Genomic DNA, 22042 nt, shown 5'->3' with positions numbered 1-22042 from the left:
ATTTTTGTAATATTGTTTGAACAGGGGTGGTTTTGTCTACTGAGCTTGAAAACATATTCCATAGTTTTTCATTTATTCACAATAAATTCTTTGAAAAAGTCTTTGAGCTTTGAAACCAGAACCAGATTTGTCTTCTACTAGAAACTACTTCGTAGAAAGGGTAAAATTGAGTTTGAATTGTTATATGTAACCTTTAGTTACTGTTATGTAGCCTCTGAATATTGTAAACACAGTAATTTAACTTGTTTAATTTTGTTTACAATATTTTAATTAGTCTTCAGTTATTTCATGATTTTCTGACAGGTACTGCCGCTTTTATGGCAGAAACTAGTTTTGGCCGTGGCGGTTTTAACTGGTATCAGGAAAGGTATGCTGCATCTTTTGATCAGAAGTATACAAAAGTATTATTCAGCTTTGTAGCAGTTTTACTGAATTAGGTGCATACTTGCACACAACGTTCGGGATGACGAATAATCTCAAAATGTCTGCGTACTTCAAATAAATTAGAACTTTTTATTGCAGTGAGAATGTTATCCAATATTTAACTTTATACAGAAAGGAACTGCATTGGTATTGCAATACTCATGATTATTAAGGCAAAAAACTCATTTTTAATGCAATTGCAATTTTTGAATGTTTAATGTTTTATTTAAATAGAATCAAATTTTCGAACCTGGAATACAATTTGCTAACATTAAGTATGAAATATGTAAAAAAATATTCTTTCTTGCAATTGATGTGTCATGTTAATATAGTATGAAAACTACTTTCAAACTGTAGTTACTCAGGAATATTCAATCATTATGCAACCAACGAGGAGAAAAAATTCACCAGTTTTAAAAGAACAAAGTATCTGATTAGATTCTTTAATCACAATGTTCTTCTTAGAAAACTTTTTTGGTGAGAGTATCAACTTATGTGTCAGATGATTGACATACTGCTCCCAACAAGGAACTCCTGTCGGTGAAGCTAAATACTATTATGTGATTATGTGGATTTGTAAACAGTTTATTCACCAGTCCTGATAAGCTTAGTATCAACAAAGCCAGAAAAAAATATAATTACAAACTTTTCCTATCTCGGTTCCTGGAGAAGGAATATAATTTCTGACAAAATTTTTTTATACTGAATTTCTTTTCGCACCATTTCAACAGTTCGTTTAAGAAGTCAAATAAATTTCAGACAGATAATATGGTGCCTGTCTAGATGAATAGGTTTGGTACTAAAAGCCTGAACTGTCGGTTGACAGGGTCAGTGAAAATTGTATAAGAAGGCAACCAGAAATGGAATCTTTTCATACATTTAAAAGATTAAATTAAAAATATATACATATATATACTTCAGACTGTAGGGTTTATTTAACTAAAGAGCAATAATCTAATGCTTCAGTTTCAGATATTTTTTTCTTTTAATCTCTTTATTTTCATACGTATGAAACGACTATATGAATTTTTTACACCTTTTTTTAAAACTTTTTTATAGTTGTAAGATTTTTCATTACTACAAATAAAAGAATAACTTTGCTTCAGATACAGCTGGGGTGCTCTGAATTCTTTTTTTAAATTTAACATGCTTGATTTTAGTATTATTTTCATATGAACTTTACAACCGACCGTCTATGAAATTTGAAAATTCGATATTCTCTAAGAAAGTTATTTTGCTTTCATTCTAGTACTTTAAATAAATTATTTTCAACATTTTTCTGTTGGAGACATGTACTTATTAAAAGAAGATACGCTATCTTTCGATATGCAAAGGTTTAATGGTTATTGGTACATTAACGTTCATACATTCATTTGAAGAAGTGTTGTAAAGACTTTATTTTATTCTAACGAATTATTTTTAATTACAGAAACTTTCCTTTCCCTTATGATTGCAGTTTCCTGCCAGAATGTAAATTTTAATGACGTAGTATGCAAATCTAAGAGAGTTCGGAATCAGTATTTCAGCAGCGATTTTAAGAGTAGTAGTAGGAGAGTTAGTTTCGAATTGATGCCGCGTTTTTGAAGTAGCTTTGTACCTGATAGTTGGTGCTTAGCCACTCTCTTGAGATTATATTGATATTCTAGGTTCGGCTTTGCTGTGTGCAGCCGATTTAGCGGTTGTAGCTAAATAAGGAGCCAGTCGTGTAGCCCATCTTACTTTATTGGAATTTCACATTTTTGTTTTCTGTTCGAGTTACTTAGCTTAGCCACAAGTTGTGATAAAATGTTAGCATCGAATGAATGCAATTTTTGTTAAGTTCAAATAAAAAGTTTGTTTAAACTTTCTCCTGCAGTCATCTGTTCTTCCAAGACATGGCGAGAATTCGCTACTCGGTCTTTTCAGCTAGGGTCTGTGGAATATGATTCTAAATCATGCAAGGAGATTCTACAATGTGTGCTTAGTGTCTTCCACGCTATTTTGCTAAACTAAGATTTGCAGCAGAAAGACAAACGCGCAAAGTATCTTCAAATGTACTACCCTGCTTTCCTGTTAAAATTTCAACATTTTCATTATAGAAAGCATTTATTCGCTTAACTTATAAGGTATTTCTCCCGCCTTCTTAGCGAGCCTTCGTGGTGTAGTGGTCTGCACACTGGGCCGGTATTTCAGAGGTCGGTGGTTCGATTCCCGGCGAAGGCGTCTGCGAATATTTCATCTCGTCTGCTTTCAAAAATTACCTAATGTCTCTACAGTGGCGCCCGAACTAAAAGGGTGTTGGATGATGATTCTTCTCTCTCAGGATTTGGGCGATTGGGTCCCCTAAAAAACCCCAGTCGCCCTCTAAAAAGGGGAGTATATAAGGTATTTCTCCTGCCGTCTCAGCGAGCGTTATGGTGTAGTGGTCAGCACACCTTGCGCGTAATTGACAGTTCTGCGGTTCGATTCCCGGGGAAGGCGTTGCTAATTTTTCATCTTGCCTGCTTCCAATTAACCTAATATGTCTACAAACTATGATGTTAATAGCAGAACAAAATTTCTAAACTATCTCTTTTCGAAAATAATGCTACTAGTGAAAACAAAGCGAAAAGCATAACGAAAAGAAATGTTGGGGAAAACCAAAATAAGGGAAAGTATTTTACAAAGTATCCTGATAGGAAAGAAAACACGGATAAAATATCCCAGTACTAAATTAACTTTCGCAATATAAAATACGGTAGAAAACAAAACTGCGATACAGCTAATTTCCGGCCAAGGCTGTCTCAGTCAGCTTCTGCCGTCTTGACCCATCCAACGCTACAGTCCTTCGCCTATTGACACCAACGTTCTTTAACGACTTTTCCACATTTTCGAGCCACCTCGTTCGTGGTCTTCCTCTCTATTTCTCTTTGAGTTTCAGAATTTCAGTTTCTTTACTGGGGTTTCATCGCCATAACTGCATATATGGCGTAGCCATTTTAAATGAGAGGCTTTAAAATAACTTTTATTAAATTTGGTCCTCTAAATTATGTTGTAGTTAAAAGTTACATCTTATTCTTCACACTCCATTTTCCCTTACTGCTTCAAAAATTATCAAAATCTTTTGTTCAAATGTCATTATTCTATCCTCCTCTGCTTTATTCATTGTCAGTACTTACTTCCATACAACACTTTAGGTCCTACTGAGGTCTTATAGAACCAAATTTTAGTTTTATTGCTCAAGTATTTTGATTTAAATTGGTTTCGTAATCCAAAATAGCATCTGTTAGCCATGTTAATTCGGTTATTGTTTCAATATTTATATCATTATTATTATTATTTATAGCTGTACTCAAATATTTAAATTGTTCGCCCTCCTCAGAAACATAGTAAGTTATTTTTAGCGGTGTCAGGTTATGTGCTTTGTTTGTAACACTCATGAACTTAGTTCTGAAACATTATACCCAAAAATATAATACTAAAAATGACACACTTGTAAAACGTATCTCGATGATATCGGAGACAGATTCAGATTTGTGTTTCTAGATTTAATACACTTCAGGCATACCTTCGCCATTGCAATATGTAGTGATCTGTGAGAGTGTGAAAGGGTGAAATATTTTAAGCGTTATTTTAGACTTTTTAAAATAACTAATAACTTTTTAATAAGAAATCAAAAATTAAATACAAATATTAAAAATCTGAAAAGAAACAGAAACTACTTTTACCTAGAGCAGCAGTTAATTGAATTTTAAATTTATGTCATTAGTTTATTCAATATTTAATGAATTCAAGTGTCAATGTTTAATGAATTCCGCTCTCTTTTGTATTTCACTTTTTCATAGAAATTTCTTAATGTATTTTTACAAAAACAATTTATTAAATAGTGACTCTTAATAGTTCTAAGTTTATCTAAGTTTAAAATACCATTACATAGTCGTAATCTATATGATTAAAATCTCTACGTGCCCTGTCTCTTTGTTTGTGACATCATATCTTCCGGAACGGCGGGGATTGAGTTTCGAGAGAGGTACACCCCCAGATTGCAAAAAATCTTGTGTTGTTCTAAAAATTGTTCTAAATCTAAAAATTGTTTGCATAAACTTAAAAAAATTTCTGAGCAGTATAACGATAAAAGTAAGTAAAATATTGTTGCGTGCGTACGGGTTCGTTATGAAATGAATGCACAAGTCCGATGAAAAATGAACAAAAATTTATTATTATCACAACAGAAATGCTTAAATTTTCTCAAATTATCATGCAGTATCACAATATCTCACAGTAGTTATCTTTTAACTACTTAAATGTACAATAGAACGTAATTCAAAACAGCTAAAGAACGCTAATCCGCGAATTCGCTATAATCAACAACGACAGTTTTCTAAACAACAACAAACTAAGCAACTACTACAAACTGAGATGTTTTCCTCCTTTTATAAGATTTTAAAATCACGCGCTAGAATTTTCCAGTACTTTCTCGAAATCAAAAAGAGATATTTATTTATTTAACGCACGCGCTCTTGTATTTTTAATTTTTCCGGCTTAGCTTTCTTTTAATATTCGTCACGCGCTGCACTGCGCGAGAAATAAAACCATTTAATTTATAATTGAACTAACATTAGCTTTTTAAATACCAAATTCGTAACACTGCCCCCTTCCCAAGGACTACACGTCCGGGCAGTACAATCCCTGGACAGGAAGCTAAACTTACATCTGTGGCATAAATGCATTAATAAGCATTACATTACTATAATAAACAACATGAACAATAAATGCAATACATAAAACAAATCAAATGCTATCAAATACTAAATAGAAAACAAATACTAAATACAAATCAAATACTAAATGCAAATCAAATACTAAATACACATTTATAAACAAAAAGGACCATGGTCTGATACTATTTACAATTATTTACATTACGTACTATGGCCATAGTAATGAGCTAACCTGTCGTAATGAACGACTTTAGGTTTAGAGTTCGAAGACTTACGAATCCGAACCACGACGTCATTAAGCCTTTTTAGGACTGTATACGGGCCATCCCAAGGTGACTGTAATTTCGGACAAAGTCCTTTCCGTCGAGTCGGATTCCACAACCACACCTTGTCTCCTTCGTGGAACTGATGTTCAGTAGCTCTTGTGTCGTAGCGGGTCTTCATCTTCTCCGTCGCCAAGTTGACTCGCTCTCGTGCAAAGTTGTGCATCACTTCAAACCGGGCCTGGAGATCTTGAATATATTCCTCAGACGATGAAGGAGCATCCGGAGGGCGGCCAAACAATAGATCACAAGGCAGACGAAGGTCACGACCGAAGAGCATCTGTGATGGAGAATAGCCGGTAGTCTCGTGGACAGCACTGCGGTAAGCCAGTAAAAAGAGTGGTAATTTCTTGTCCCAGTCCTGTTGGTTTCTGGAAACCACTAATGAGAGGTTATTAAGGATGGTTCGATTGAACCTCTCTACCATGCCGTCCGACTGGGGATGCAATGGCGTCGTTTGAGTTTTGTCAATGCCGAGTAGTTTGCATAGTTCTTTTCCTTCCCTGATCGGAATGTAACTGAAGAGGCACTCCGAACCTGGAAATCCAGTGCTGTATCATTACCTCAGTTACTGTGACAGCCTCTTGATCAGGAATAGGATAAGCTTCAGGCCACTTGGTGAAGTAATCAATGACAACGAGTATGTATTTGTTGCCATCAGCAGTTCGTGGCAGAGGTCCCAGGATGTCAAAGGCGATACGTTCAAAAGGCGCCCCTACGTTGTAACGTTGCAGCTTGCCTCGGCTGCGTCTCCTCGGTCCTTTCCGACCTGCACAGGCATCGCAAGATCGGCACCACTTTTGCACGTCATCCTTTGCATTATTCCAGTAAAAGCGCTCACGAACTCTCTGCAAGGTCTTCATTATTCCAAAGTGACCTCCAGTAGAGGTGCTATGTAACTCTTTAAGGACATCAGGAATGCGGGATCTTGGAAGTATAAGTTGCCATCGGAACGTCTTTCCATCATCCGATTCGAATTTCTGGTATAAGACGCCGTTTCGAATGTGAAGTGAATCCCAGAGTGCCCAATAATGTTTGGTTGTAGGACTACAGATAGAAATGTCCTGCCAGGTAGGTTTTCTGTTTGATGACTCCATTAAATCAATTATGGGTTTAATGTCGCGGTCTTCCAGCTGGTCTTTCCTGACTTCATCATCACTCCACGGTTCTCGATCAGCCGATGTTGATGTTGTAATTTGTCTTGCGACGGGAGTCAGCAGCTCGTATTTCGCTTCCACCCTGGAACACTATCGGCAGCTTTTTTGGCAAGGTCTTCTAGACAGGGCGTCGGCGTTTCCGTGTGATGATCCCTTACGATGACGGATAGTGATGTCATATTCTTGGAGTCTCTGTATCCACCTGGCTATTTGACCCTCAGGATTTTTGAAATTTAAAAGCCAGGTCAATGATGGATGATCGGTGCGGAGCAGAAATTTTCTGCCGTATAGATAGTGATGGAACTGTTCTACAGCTTTGACTATGGCGAGTAACTCTTTCCTTGTGACACAGTAATTCCTCTCCGGTTTAGACAGGCACTTGCTCCAGTAAGCTACTACCCGTTCTTGGCCGTCTATTTCTTGGGACAAAACAGCACCAACACTTTCATTACTCGTGTCGGTGTCGAGAATAAATGGTCGGTCAAGCTGAGGATACGTCAGGATTGGAGCAGATGTTAAAGCCTCCTTTAAGTTGTTAAATGCATCCTCGCATTCTTTTGTCCACAAGAACTTTTGGTTGCTCTCTGTCAGCTTGTGTAGGGGTCTTGCGATGGAAGAAAAGTCCTTCACGAATTTCCTATAGTAGGTGCAAAGCCCTAGGAAGCTTCTCAGCTGATGGACATTTTCGGGACGTTTCCAGGATTTAACGGCTGATACATTTTCAGGATCCGTGCGCACACCTTCTGCAGAGATGACATGTCCCAGGTAAGTCACTTCCTTTCGGAACAATTTGCATTTAGCGGGACTCAGCTTCAGATTGGCTTCTTTCAGTTTCTGAAGCACCTTCCTAAGATTCTCTAAATGTTCTTCAAAACTCTTTCCGACGATGATGATGTCGTCCAGGTATATGAGGCAGGCTTCGTAGGAAAGGCCTTTCAAAACAGTTTCCATAAGACGTTCGAATGTTGCCGGCGCATTACACAGTCCAAACGGCATCACCTTGAATTGCCAAAGCCCTTGTCCCGTAGTAAATGCCGTCTTTTCTCGGTCTTCAGGCTGTATTTCTACCTGCCAATACCCACTCTTTAAATCAAGTGTTGAGAACCACTTGCTGCCAGAAAGAGTGTCTAGAATGTCGTCAATTCTAGGAAGAGGGTAACTGTCTTTCTTCGTAACCTCATTCAACCGGCGATAGTCGACGCAAAATCTTGTTGAGCCGTCTTTCTTTCTGACTAGGACGATGGGAGAGGCCCATGGATTTACTGAAGGCTCGATGACATCGCATTCTTTCATATCTTTTAACAGTGTTCGCACCTCTTCCTGTTTAGCAAACGGTAGACGTCTTGGATGTTGCTTAATCGGGGGATGATCGCCGGTATCTATTCTATGTTGTGTCAAACTAGTTCGACCCACGTCAGAAGACGAGCGGGAGAAAACAACTTGAAGATCTTTAATGACGCGATCGGCAGCATTCCTCTCTTTATCGTTTAATTGCGCATTCTGCAATAACTCCGATGTAATTCTCTCTGAGGACACGGATTCTTGGATGTTACTCTTTCTTTCAACGGTGGTTACTGGAGTACATGCTGCAACCACTTCACCTTTCTTAATAATTCTCCCCTTCTCAGTTACATTGGCGACTCTCACCGGGATAACCGTTCTGGATAGGTCGACGAGTGTTGAGGCTACTAGTACTCCTTTTGGGCTATTACAGTTATTGGGATATTCTATGATGCCGTAGCGGAAATTTCTGTTTTCGGCTATGGATCCAGGAAGTAAAATTTCTGTTCTTGCCGGTATTGTGATATTGTCTTGTGCTATGATTTTATGGACAGATTTAACTTCATCATTGACTCCAAATAACGCTATGTCCTCAGATGTAGAATGCAATTCGTTATTTTTAAAGTCCAAGGAAAAATTGTATTTCCTTAGAAAGTCCAATCCGAGTATGCAAGAATCAGTGATCTCTGCTACATATGCCGTGTGATGGTAAGCGGCACTTCCAAACGTGATGTTAGCATTGACTTTTCCATCGATGTTGATCTTCTCACCGGACACAGTCTGTAGGGTAACGCAGGGCAGCGTCCAGATAAGTTTGCTTCCCAGTTGTTGAGCCAAATCTTTTCGGATGATGGTAACGTTGGCTCCTGTGTCTATCGTCATATTGCAGGGAACTCCATTAATATGTCCTATTATGAAAAGTCCATTACTGCCGCCTCTCACTGCAGAAATCTGAAGCGCTTTAAACTGGGGCTTTTCATGATCTGGCAACCTCCGCCCCGCGAGATGGCCACTAATTAGTTTCCCTGCTGTTTGTTAGGAGCGGTCTTAGCATCCGTGCCCTGGGGTGTTCTGCAGTTTCGTCGTATGTGTCCTTCAGCACCGCAGTTCCAGCACTTTACGGTCGGTTTCTTGTCACCAATATTCTATCTCAAGGCGTTCAGTTGTCTAGTTAAATCGTCTAGACGAGCAGTGACTTGATCCCCTGGCTCCTGGACTTGAGCAGCTCTGACTGGATGGCGGTCTCGACGGGTGGCTTGCTGGGCTGCCTCAAATTTCATGGCATACACTAAAGCGCTTTTCAGATCTTTAACATCCGCCATTCGCAGTGCTTTCTGTATTTCAGGGTCCCGGATGCCATCGATGAAATATTGCAGGGACAGGATTTCCCTTGTTTCTGTCGGGCACTCCGAAAAGGCGTGATGTGACAGCCTTTCAACATCCGTGGCGAGCTCCTGAAGCGTTTCGGTGAGCTTCTGTTGACGAGATTTTAATTGGAGCCTGCTGTAGTCTTTTAAACATTTCTCGCCGAAGCCAGCTCCAAAGCGCCGGATAGAGCTTCGAAATCTAGCCTTTGATTTTCGGGAAGAGTCTGCAGGATATCCGCTGCGTCTGCTCTCAGAGAAGAGGCGAGATGACAGGCCTTAGCTTGGGAATCCCATCCATTCGCATCCGCAACGATAGAAAATTGTGTCCTATACACCTGCCAGGAGGTCTTCCCATCATATGTAGATAGTTTCAGAACGGAACGAGCAGGCATCGATAAAAATTTGAAACCTTCAGAATTGTTTCCTACCGTCGCTATGCACTTCTTTAGGCTGTCAACTTCTTTGGCGACGGCAGCAGAAACCCTATCATCAATTTGTTGTTCGACGGCAGAAATTCTCTCTTCTATATGTTCTTTTACAGAAGAAATTCTTTCTTCTATTTGTTCTTTTACCGAAGAAACTCTTTCTTCTATTTGTCCAACTTTAGTTTCAACCGCGTCTATTCTGCCTTCCATAGCCTCAAATTTATTTTCTATTACGCAGGTAATTTCTCTTTTCATTTCGTCCTGACCTGCTTTCATCTCATTTTTAAGAGATTTCATCTCTTCCTTAACGGATTCCTGGCCCAACTTCATTTGTTCCTGTGCCGTTTTCATTTCTTCCTTGAGGGATTCCTGGCCCAATTTCATTTCTTCTTTAACGGACCTTTGACCAGCATCCATTTTCTCCTTAATTTCTTCTTTAAAAGATGTTTGGCCAGCTTCCATCTTTTCTTGGAAAGCAGCAAAAGCAGTAATGAGCTGTCTCAATTGTTCTTCCATCCCTATTATTGGCATTCAAACCCCACTCCTGACACCAAAAATTGTTGCGTGCGTACGGATTCGTTATGAAATGAATGCACAAGTCCGATGAAAAATGAACAAAAATTTATTATTATCACAACAGAAATGCTTAAGTTTTCTCAAATTATCATGCAGTATCACAATATCTCACAGTAGTTATCTTTTAACTACTTAAATGTACAATAGAACGTAATTCAAAACAGCTAAAGAACGCTAATCCGCGAATTCGCTATAATCAACAACGGCAGTTTTCTAAACAACAACAAACTAAGCAACTACTACAAACTGAGATGTTTTCCTCCTTTTATAAGATTTTAAAATCACGCGCTAGAATTTTCCAGTACTTTCTCGAAATCAAAAAGAGATATTTATTTATTTAACGCACGCGCTCTTGTATTTTTAATTTTTCCGGCTTAGCTTTCTTTTAATATTCGTCACGCGCTGCACTGCGCGAGAAATAAAACCATTTAATTTATAATTGAACTAACATTAGCTTTTTAAATACCAAATTCGTAACAATATTAACACAACTGAACATGTGGAAAGACGTATTCAAAAATTTACATGGGTATATTTCTGTAATTCAGCTTAACTCAAGGCAATTTCTTTGAGATTAATAAATATGAAATACGGATAAACTGATATCATTAAATTCACATAAATCTGTTTTATTTTATTAATATTTATTTTCTTGTTGTTATAAGGTTGTTGGTTCTGAAAAGGATATATTTAAAACTTTCATTAAAAAAAAATGCAACTTGTGACTATTTTTTAGATAATTATTGCGAAATATGTGAATTTCTGTTTTAGCGTATTGCAACTTTGATCTGAAGTATTTAAGCATACTAAAATAAAATAACTTTCTTTCCCAACTCTTAAACTATGTATATGAAATGATTCTTTAATAAAATATGATAATAATGTGAATAAATCAGAAATATCACTTCTTAAAGGAAAAATTGCAAAAGTACACCTAACAGGTTTTCAAAAAAACTAAACAAATCCTTGAAATATGCAGAAATATCATTTTTAAAATCTTTAATGTTATACACATGCATTTAGATTTCGAACTATTTCTTAATAATTTTCTGTACATAGTAAATTATGGATTTCATCTTCATTACTTTAAAACAAAAATTTAACAATTGCGAAGAATTTCATTATAAATGTAACATATTTTAATGGAAAATACATGCACGGAACAGCTTAGAAACACATACGTTTCACTGCCGTAATGAAATGTATTGAAAGGACAAACAGGGACGCCGCTTGCTAGGTAGGGTTTCATTCCCCGATATTGGAGGGAACTGCGAACCCTCCCTCCTTCCATTCTAACCTCCTTGGATATAAATGCTTTATTTCGAAAAGCGTTGCCACTGCTCGCTTTCAAATCGTAGTTTGTTAACAAAACATTCGTAAGTTTCACAATAATATGATATAAAAATAGGATTGCCAAACATTAAATGTGTTGTTATTATGTAATGTTATATTCTGATGTTGAAGAAAGCACGCGATTGCATGTGATGTCATTGTATGTTTCGTTAATGTCAGCATTTTAATTAAATAGCTATTGTTGGCAACTTTTTTATTTCAGGTTAGGTTTACACGGTAATTTACACGGTATGTTATTGCCATGTTAATTCTTTTATTGATATTAGGAAAATATTGTTATATTACATTAAACTTAAATCATGACGTCATACGTATTAACCTGAAGTGTCAAAAGTTTTAGTTCCCTGGTTTGGCAACAAAAATTATTAACGAATTGGTTGTTGCTTGAAAAGAATGAACTGATTTCATTCACACTGAAATTTTTTTATGCACTTTATTTTCAAGAGTACATAGAACTCATACATTTCGCTCTGACTACAGCTAGAAACTTTGTGTACAGTACATTTGTAGAGTCATTAGGATTTGTTTTACAGCAGGAGTCATGAAAAATGAGCAATGCCGTCGCCGGGCCTCGAACCATGGATCTCTCGATTACGCGCCGAGTATGCTGACCACTACACCACGAAGACATGCTAAGAAGGCGGGAGAAAATACAATAAATTAATAGTTCATTTTATTTTCAGTTTTTCAGTGCCCCGAAATTTTAAATATTGCTTTAGCCGTAGCCCGTTCATATGGCCGGGTTTGCTCGCTATTTTCTATTTATTTTCCGATTTTGAATGCTTAATTTTACATATTTCAGTTACATGTATATTTTTCAGTTTCAAAATTTGAAAATACATGTCCATTATGTAACCAAAAGTAATATATTGGAAATTTTTTATATTTCACAATTATGTTCCTCAAATTTCAAAAGTTTTGTTGCATTCTGTTTTCTATCATGTTGGGTTATATGAAAATGATTTTGTTTAACGCAGTTTTCTTCGCTATGCTTTAATTGGTGATATTTTTGCTCCGATGTTTTTGGTGGACACCGGAGATTTCGCAGCATATCTCTTTGTAGCTTTTTGACGCTAGAGTTCATTAGGAATTTCATTAGGAAATGTTTGTTTTCTTCAAAATATACTTCAGCACCTATGAATGCTATACCTGATGATGTCGTTCAATAGGCCGATTGGGACTACTACATATGTTTTTTTTCTCCTAGCAACATGAATTCCCGTTTCCTGGAAATCTGGAGTTTAAATTTGGAATTTTATTCTCGGAAATTAAAATACTTGATTGAAATTTTAAATAATCTTGAATCTATTTTAAATATAATGGAAATATAATATTTATCAGTGGATTATATGGTAAGTTATTGTAGTTTATTCTTATCTGGAAAAGTATCCTTTCCTGCAGTGTAGCAACCTTCTTGTATCGTTTTAGATTTGTTATAGTATTTGAATAGAACATGAGGCAACGATTAGATAATTCTTCAGATGATATAAATTTTGTGCATTCTGAGTTATAAAATGACTCATACAACTGAATTGTGTTCACGAAACCTTGACTCCTTCCATGGCCCCAGTATCTTCGCCTTCGGGTGGATGATTGGCTTAAGGCATATGCAAAACGAACTGGTTAAAATCCTAATGTGATTGTGTACCATTATTACAGAGACTATTAGGATTAGTTATAAAATAAATGATATGTAACTCTGTTAAGTGAACCTAGTGCCAGAGTTTCGCTATGGTAAACAAATAGTATAATGAATTTTAAAGAGTGCATTTATTCTGTTGTGGTTTATGTGCTATTGACAAAGTAGATTTAATTCAATCCAATAAAGTTTAAATGAAATGCAAGAAAAAATCCGCATAATTTAATATTCCATATAAGAAAGTCATGTGGTGTACACATCATATTTTTCATTTAGCAATCATAATGGTAGTAAATTAAAAATATATTAGAGATTTATTAATGCAGTAAATTGTTCGGAGTAACCGAAAAACATATTATAATGTATTGTTATGTATGTAATTTAATACTAAGCTAAAACGTTCTCTTTCTTAAACTTATAAGGTAAAGATTTAGCTATTCAATAAAATGCAAATTAATAATCTGTGTTATTACCCTTAGATTACTTCATTTTTTTATCCAATTGAAATGTTAATGTAATTTATTTCAAATATATAGCACCTAGCTAAGCTAATTTGGAAGTTGATAAAATCGCATCATTTATGTATTAAAAGTATTGAATCACTTCTGGAATAAAATAGACGTTTAAGAAGGTATATCCAAATTTTTCTTTTTAACAAGTATATTTATGTTTCAAGAATACCATCTACACAATACAGCCGAATATAGTATATTTTATGCCTAGTAACTGTAATGTTACCACCAATATCCTTTCTGGATGACTTTTGAAAGGGTCCTTCTGAAGACTGAAATACTACATTTCTAATTCTTACTTTGGGTATATTCTTACTCATTCTGCCAACAGTATTTTCGACACGCGAAATAAAAATCGATAAACGAATTTGATTGGATACCTAGTATTGTTTGCTGTGTTTTACAGTTGGAGTAGAGGAAGTTATGACTTACTCAGTTCAGTTTCTCATGGTATTAGATTAGAATGCAGACTGCTAATATTTTCCTCTGATCTAGTTGTTTAAGTCGTAGGAGAAGAAATCCTAGAAATTCAGAGGATTTGCTTTAAAAAGTTGAAGAAATTTTCGTTCATAGATTTTTATTATTATCGGTAAGTCATAGTTAATTGGAAATAGGATTTTTATGCTGTACTATAGCAGAAATACTTTTTAATTAATGTAAGAGTTAATATTATTAATCGATATTTCAATCGATTTAAAGAATATTTTCTATTCAAAGGGAAAATAAGAAAATTTTAAATGTGTAACTGTGAAAAAAAATTGCTACTCCCTTGAACAGTTAGATATTATTAATTTTCTTACTTTGTTTTTGACCGCTTTTGTTACATTCTTAAAAATTTTATTTATCAATTTTAATGAATTCCTTCAATTTATTATCGAGTATTTACAACCGATTTTCTGTTTGATGAATTTGTAAAAGGAATTTAAGAACTTCTCCATTTATTTAACTTGAGTAAAATTTATGACATATTACATATTCTGCTATCTCTCAACAATTTTACTCAACAATCATTCATAATTTTCTTACCATACCAATTTTTTTTTGTTATATGCAACAAGAAGCCAATGCTCTATATTATTAAACTTATATAATAAAGGGCAATGTGCTATATGATTTAACTCATATAACAAAGAACTAATCCATATAGTACAGGATAACTAATGTCTGAATTATTTCTGCTTTACCGAAAATTATACTTGAGCCTTCTCACTAAATATTTAAGAGAGATGTGTACATATACATCAGATGCGCAGTTTTTGAAATATTATTATCTCTGAACCGAGGAAAATTTTTAGAGTTTTAACCTTACAAGGTACTTCTCCCGCCTTCTTAACATGCCTTCGTGGTGTAGTGGTTAGCACTTTCGACGCGTATTCGAGAGGTCCGTGGTTCGTGTCCCGGCGAGGGCACTGTCAATCTTTCACGACCCCTGCTTACGAAATAACCTAATGCATCTACAGTGGCGCCCGAACTAAAAATGGTAGTGGATGATGATTCTTCACCCCCAGGATTTGGGGATTATGTCCTGTAATCCCTAGTCACCCTTTAAAAGGGGGGAGTATATAAAGTATTTCTGCCGCCTTCTTAGCATGCCTTTGTGGTGTAGTGGTCAACACGTCTCCTGCTTCCGAAATAACCCAATGATTCTACAACCTGAATAAGATACAGGAAGCTAGTTCGGTACATGACATTTGCTAATCTAAACACATCGCAGTGTCATGAAAAGGGTACTTAATCTTTTGTTTGTCTTCAAGTCATGAGAAGCAGAAACACGGTTTTTCGAAAATTGAATGCCTTTTACAAACGTGGTGCAATCACTCATCAACTGATAGAAAAAACTTCATTTAATGTTTGAAATTTATCTGTATTGCCGGAAAAGTTTGAAATACAGCATTCTATAGAATGCCTAAGCAAAGTATGAAAGGACAGACAGACAAAATATGACAGCCAAAGTATGAAACATTAAACATTTCACACTTTTATAGGCAGTCTATACAATGCCAAATAAAAAATCGGCAAAATATGAAACACATCTCCGATTCGGTTCGAATATCTCGTGCAAAGATGTGACAGGCTTACGAGGGACCGAGCGGTAAAGTCGCTGAACACTAATAGTTCTTTCCGGGGTTCGAATCCCGGCTGATGGGCTGGCTGCGTGGGCGCTTTCGTGGTTATGTATTAACACATTTTGTTTTAATTTATATTCAAGAGATGATAACAATGTGGAACTGTTGAAAAATTAAAGAAGTATTAAAAATATTTAAAAAGTTAGTATATGTGCTTTTCAGTCATATAAGGTAATTTTTAATACTTCTCAAAAGAAATATTATGTATCACACAATTTATACTTATTGGTTTCCAAGAAAATAGAAGACAGTTTATGAAACAGAATTCTATATTTCCCCATGTGTAATAACGTGTATAGAAGCCAGGTTTCCTTAGAAAGTGCAGCACGAATACATCCCTTCCCTTAGACAGATAATCCTCGTGGGCTTTGCCTTAATTAATTAAACCAAGGATGTGACTTTTAAAGCTCGCCGAGGCTGAGAATTCTCCATTTGTATTTTCGTTCGGAAGTGTCAAAATACAGAATTTTTTTATTTAAAATTACGTCTACATTGTACTTTATGAAAGTGGAACAGCAAGATACAGTGTTGGAGAAGGAATCATGGTCAATGGTCAACAGACGGATGAAACAACGTTTTTAAAAGGACTGCTTAAAGTGCGAGATAATGCTGTAAAAACAGTGCGTTTGTAACCGAAACTAAATACTTACCAAAAGTTAAAAGCTTGATGCGTACACCACATGACTTTCTTATACGGAATATTAAATTATGTGCATTTTTCCTGCATTTCATTTAAACGTATTTCCTCAAATTTCATTAGAGGTATATTTCTCATTCAATTAATTCAGTTTTCACTTCACGGCAAGGCAACACTACATAAAAACTCAAAATATTTTTATTAAAAATTGAAAGGTGTAAAAAATTAATTTAAACCAAATGCAGTTAAAAAAATAAAAAATTACAATTAAAATTACAGTTTCTAAGCAAAAACAAGCGATTCGGCCAGCAGACAAGAAGGCAGATTATTCGGTGCACAAATCTAAAAGTTTCCTTTTGGTTCCACTCGGCAATATGATACTGAATGTTCAGAAAGACTTAATTCACTTTTATGCTAAGTTTCAAATGCAAATAAATATGGCTGTCATGGTAAAAATATTAGGCTTAACCGCAGCCGCACTTAAGCATCATTTAAATTTTTAATAATTCTACACGATTGCATGCAGATTAACTAAAGGCATAAAACCTTTAACCGGAAGATAAGAACAACATAACTGAATAATTTTTAAAGCAAAAAATGCACGATTTAGCAATATGAATGATAAAACTGAGCTCACTGAGCTGAGTAACAGAGGGCGCGTATATATATAATTCAAAATAATTTATAATAAGAAAACTTTCCATATACCGTGTCCAAGGAACACAAATTCAATTTAAAACCATGAATGATTTTTTTAGTCAGAATTTAAATTAGTATTTTAAATAGTAATTTCAAGTTCCTGTTTAAAAATCTGCTAAGAAAAATCTTAAATCGCAAACATTTGTGTTCCTTGGAGATGGTATAAGGAAAGTTTTCTTATTATAAATTATTTTGAATTATTAGTTATTACTTTCCAGGTTTAGAGAAAGTGATTAATTTTTTAATTTACTTTTAATTACTTTATTTTGAATTTATATTCTAACTAGTAGCAACTTTTAACGCCATATTAGTAACAGCATACTCTTTATGTATTATCTCCAAGAAGAATTCCATTTTTCTTGCCAACTTAGGCTAACTTTCTTGAATATAAGGGGATATGTCTTCGAATGTAAGCATCTCGTTCAGATTATAATTGTGTACTTAATAAAAACTTTAATTTTAAGGATATTTGCTATAGGGGACTATTGATTGCTGAGTCGCTATGGTGTGATGTTTGTGGGAAACAAAGTAAATTCATTTATCCTATTAAAAAAGACGTCAGGACTATATTGTATTATGTCAAGGACTCTGAGTTATTTCACGTGATAGTGTGTTGAAGGAAATTTTAGATAAATCAGAAACATTACGAATAATCATATTGAACTACACATCCATCTTAGTGAGTCTTTATAGGAAAAATAGATACTGGAAAAGGACATTGTTGTGAAAACCTATGTTTTCTTTTTCCTGAATTTAATTTTCGTTGTCGGGTAGATCTTATTTATTTTCAATCCAAGCCAGACAGATAATACGAATTTATTATAGTATACCAAGATCATTTTACAAAATTTGTGATTCTTAAAGGTCAAAATGAGCGACAAATTTAGGCCAAAACCTTGCAGTCATATTCTTGTTGCTTGAGACACCATTTATTTTACAGTCTGACAATGGTAGGAAGTTTGCAAATAACATGATGACCAGCTCGAAGATGTTTTGGACAACACTGAAGATCGTCGGAGGGAAGTTTCGCCACTCACATAGCCAACACTATGATGAAGACGTGCTTACCGAAGAGATTTCGGTTTTGCTACCTGATGCGTGTGTTTAAAGGAAATAGTAATGCACATGCATTGAAAAATTTGTACCTTCTGTAGCTATGCTTGTTGCAATGATGAAATGAATATTTTGTACACTATTCGTTTTAAAACTGAAAATGTTATCGATGGTAAAAATAGTTTTAAACTAAATCTGGAAATAAAAGCCAAACAATTAAAGTGAATTCATAAAAAAAAAAAATCTTTCTGCTGCTTTGGGAGCTACCACGTAAGTTCCTATTAATTATGTCGACAAGGGACGAGGTGGTTCGCGCAGTATAACAAGTTTATACAAATTATAACAAGTGTATTAGAAGACGTTTCCTACTGACTTGAAACTTCTGACATTTTACGCTTTATGCTCTAAGAATTTGCTTAGAATCTAAATCTATCTAACCTCGAAACTCCTCTCTTCTCAGTTGTAACTGCTCAATTGGCGAAGGATTCGTTAAGTGTACATGAAAATCAAAACGCCAAAATTCGAAAAGCTTTAGTGTGAAGAAAGTAACGAAGTGCAATTGAATGTCATTTAAGCCTAACATGTACCAACAAGTAGGTTAATTTTAATTTCCTATTTTTAAAATAAAAAAAAATCATTCCTTAAATTTTCTTAGATATTAATGTGTTTACTTTTAGTAAAGGTCTTTACACGATTCTGTTTTATTTTTTGTAAGAAATAAAATTGAATGCAATTAGAGATAAAATTATTCCCTTTCTTGATGCAGAAATTGGGTTCATACTTTATTGTGTTTTCTTCAATAAAAAATCATAAGCTTTGCTTTATATAACTTTCATTTCCTTTACGTATTTTAAGTAAATAATTTTTAATGTCTTTCTATTATTATTTTTCTAAATAATATTTGTATTTTTGTAGAATGCATCTCTGCAGAAGGCTTCTCATGACCTTCTCTTCACACTTTATCTAAAAGCATCTGCCATTCTATAGAATGCCTAGGAATTATATACATTTTCCAGGAGGAATTTATTCAAATAAATCTCATTTTCACACTTTTCCAAAAATGCCGAGCCATTCTACTGAATGCCCGCTTTTCATACATCACCAGAGCATATGTCTGAATGAAGTTTCAAGGTGCACACTGCATTATTAATTCGCGTCCTTTTTAATAGAATTGTAAAATGCTAAAATATTGCAAATAGAGAAATAGTTAAAACTGAATAGTATGTATTCTAATTTCAGCTTCATTTTACACATAAATAATTTGGTAAGTAACATATAATATTTCAGATAATAGTGAAGTACATTTCTACGAACTTTTATCTTGTATTTTAAGGGAGTTATGAGAAAACTTTTAATTTTTCCAGATTGTAGGTACTTTGCCTTAAGGATAATCTCAGAAAAAGAATTTAGCATTTCTGAACTATGGGAAAAGGCATCGCACTCAAGGATGCGCTGAAAAAGTGGGCTGAGAAAACAGGAGAAGTACCTGGAGAGGCAAATGTTGTTAAACTGAATGGATGGATTCCACCTATTGAAAAACTTGACCCCTCTTTGGGAACTCTGACAAATTGTGAGAGGTTGTCTTTATCCACAAATATGATCGACAAGCTCACTAATTTGAACACCTTAAATAAAGTAAAGATTCTTTCCGTTGGAAGAAATAACTTAAAGAACTTAAATGGCGTAGAAGCTCTAGGAGAAACATTGGAGCAACTCTGGATTTCCTACAACAACATAGACAAATTGAAGCCGGTATCGAATCTAAAAAATCTGAAAGTCCTGTATATGTCAAACAATAATCTGAAAGATATCAATGAGTTGAAGCATTTGTCCGAATTGTCGAACTTAGAGGAACTGGTGCTTAAAGGGTGTCCTGTGGAAACTATTCTTGGTGAAAATTATCGAACGAAGGTGGCTGAGATTCTACCTCAATTGAAAAAACTGGACGGTACATCTTTAATAGCTTCGGAATAGTGTGTTTTGTCAGTTGCTCTTATACAAAAGTAGAGACATTTTGTGTATATGTGGCTTCGCAGCTATTTTCTGGAACTCTATTCCAGGGATAAATTTTAATTTTACAAAGTTTTATTAAATGGATAATATCCTAATTTCTGAATAGCAGTTTAAACAAATCTATTAAATGTGCTTTTATATACATAGGTGTGAGGTGTATACATAGTCCCTTTAACCTGAAATTTCTTTCGAACGGAAAGCTAGAGCTACGCAAGTGAGGTAACTGTATAGTAAAAGCTACAACTCCCGACCAAATGCAAACGACAGCAACGCCCCTAGTGGCGAAATTTGGAAGATAGGCATTGCAAATCGGAAACGAAAAGAGATAAAGCAAAATTTCCAATTGGAAAGTTTCAGAGCATCAATTAATTAGTATGAAACGACATTTGGTTCCCACAGATAAGATAAATTGTCGCCTGTATAGCCCAAGATGTCCGCAATCGATGCACTCTATTTTGTGTAAGCGTTTGAAAAGAATAGCCATAGGTATTAAGAAATAGGCACCTTTTAACTGCGTAAAATACTTACTTACGTCAATACAGTTTGATAACATCATACACAAAAAATAAAAATAAAAAAAACCCCGCAAAAGCAAACTATCACACAGTGAAAGCAATGCTATCGTCTGCTATCGAGATTATAATGAAGTTTGAGATTATGCTGATTGTATGAAGTGAGAATCAACACCTTTTAAGCTAAAATTTTAAATGCATTGGAAATTAAAGTTTTACAGACGTTATAGTACAGTACAACTTCACAATCTGCATTTGCATACTGCTACATTTCCCAAATGTGAATATGCGGAGTTCAACCATCGCGCATCAGTTGTGGACGTCTTTGTATATGCAATTTATCTTATTCCTGTGAGCCAAATGTCGTTTCGTACTAATTAATTGATGCTCTAAAACTTCCTAATTGGAAAATTTTGCTCTATCTCTTGTCATTTTCGATTCGCGGTGTCGTTTGCGTAAGGTCGGGCGTAGTCCTTTTACTGTACCGTTACCTCACTGTAGCTCTCTCCATTCCACTAGCTTGAAAAAAAAAGTTATGCCTGCCACTTCCAACTTTTCCAGCATACTAAAAATATAAAAAAGATGAATAAAATATAATTTATAGGCTGATTATGGAAATTTTAAGCAAATGGCACAGTTATTTTTATATAAATCTGAATAGTGGAGATGTAAAAAGTTTTAAAATAAATCATTCGGAAATTTCTTTTCGTCCTTTGAAATTGGTTGAAAATTTTATTGTCGTAAAATAAATTTGATAAAATTGCTGTCTGTCTTTTCTATCTCTATCCTTTAACTTATTTTGATATCTGAGACTCAGAATGCAATTTGTTATTGGTAAATACTATTTAAATTTTTAACTTGTGTTTTGCCTTTGGGGTAAAAACATAAAGAATATCCTTTAAATAACTTTCAGATAACATTATGCTTATATTTTTTACATTAAATTTTGAAAACACATTTGTTTTCTCACATTTTGTGAACAAAGAGTGTTTATGTAAAATAAATTAAAGCTTCGATAAAATCGATTCGCCTAGTTATATTTCATGTACTTAAGAGTATTTGTTTGAATTTTGTATTAAAAAAATCTGATGTGTACACCACATGACTTCCTTGTACGAAATATTAAATTATGCGCATTTTTTTGTTCCATTTCATTTAAACTTATTGGATTGAATTAAATCTACTTAGTCGATAGCTCATAACCCACAATAGAATAAATGCACTCTTTAAAATTCACTATATTTGTTTACCATAGCATACTCTGGCG

The 22042-nt window shown here is 34.9% G+C and overlaps 2 protein-coding genes across 3 annotated transcripts in view; both read left to right on the top strand.

The window, feature by feature from the left end:
- Positions 1–22042, top strand: part of LOC118189675 (cilia- and flagella-associated protein 299-like) — a 70676-nt gene that overhangs the window by 5212 nt on the left and 43422 nt on the right. The gene's annotated exons all lie outside the window — the stretch shown is intronic.
- LOC118189678 (dynein axonemal light chain 1-like) lies at positions 19623–21573 on the top strand. The gene has a single exon (XM_035360337.2). The coding sequence runs from the start codon at positions 19673–19675 to the stop codon at positions 20222–20224; it is 552 nt and encodes a 183-aa protein (XP_035216228.1). The 5' UTR covers positions 19623–19672; the 3' UTR covers positions 20225–21573.

The sequence above is a fragment of the Stegodyphus dumicola genome, chromosome 1 (assembly GCF_044657685.1).
Source record: "Stegodyphus dumicola isolate Sdum_Otavi_A_Nest chromosome 1, ASM4465768v1".
Lineage (NCBI taxonomy): Eukaryota > Metazoa > Arthropoda > Arachnida > Araneae > Eresidae > Stegodyphus > Stegodyphus dumicola.
The sequence above is the reverse complement of the archived record's forward strand: the minus strand, read 5'-3'. Positions and strand labels throughout refer to the sequence as shown.

Bases quoted from the DNA above. Each gene is read 5' to 3' on its own strand.
- LOC118189678 (XM_035360337.2), top strand. From the start codon at position 19,673: ATGGGAAAAGGCATCGCACTCAAGGATGCGCTGAAAAAGTGGGCTGAG.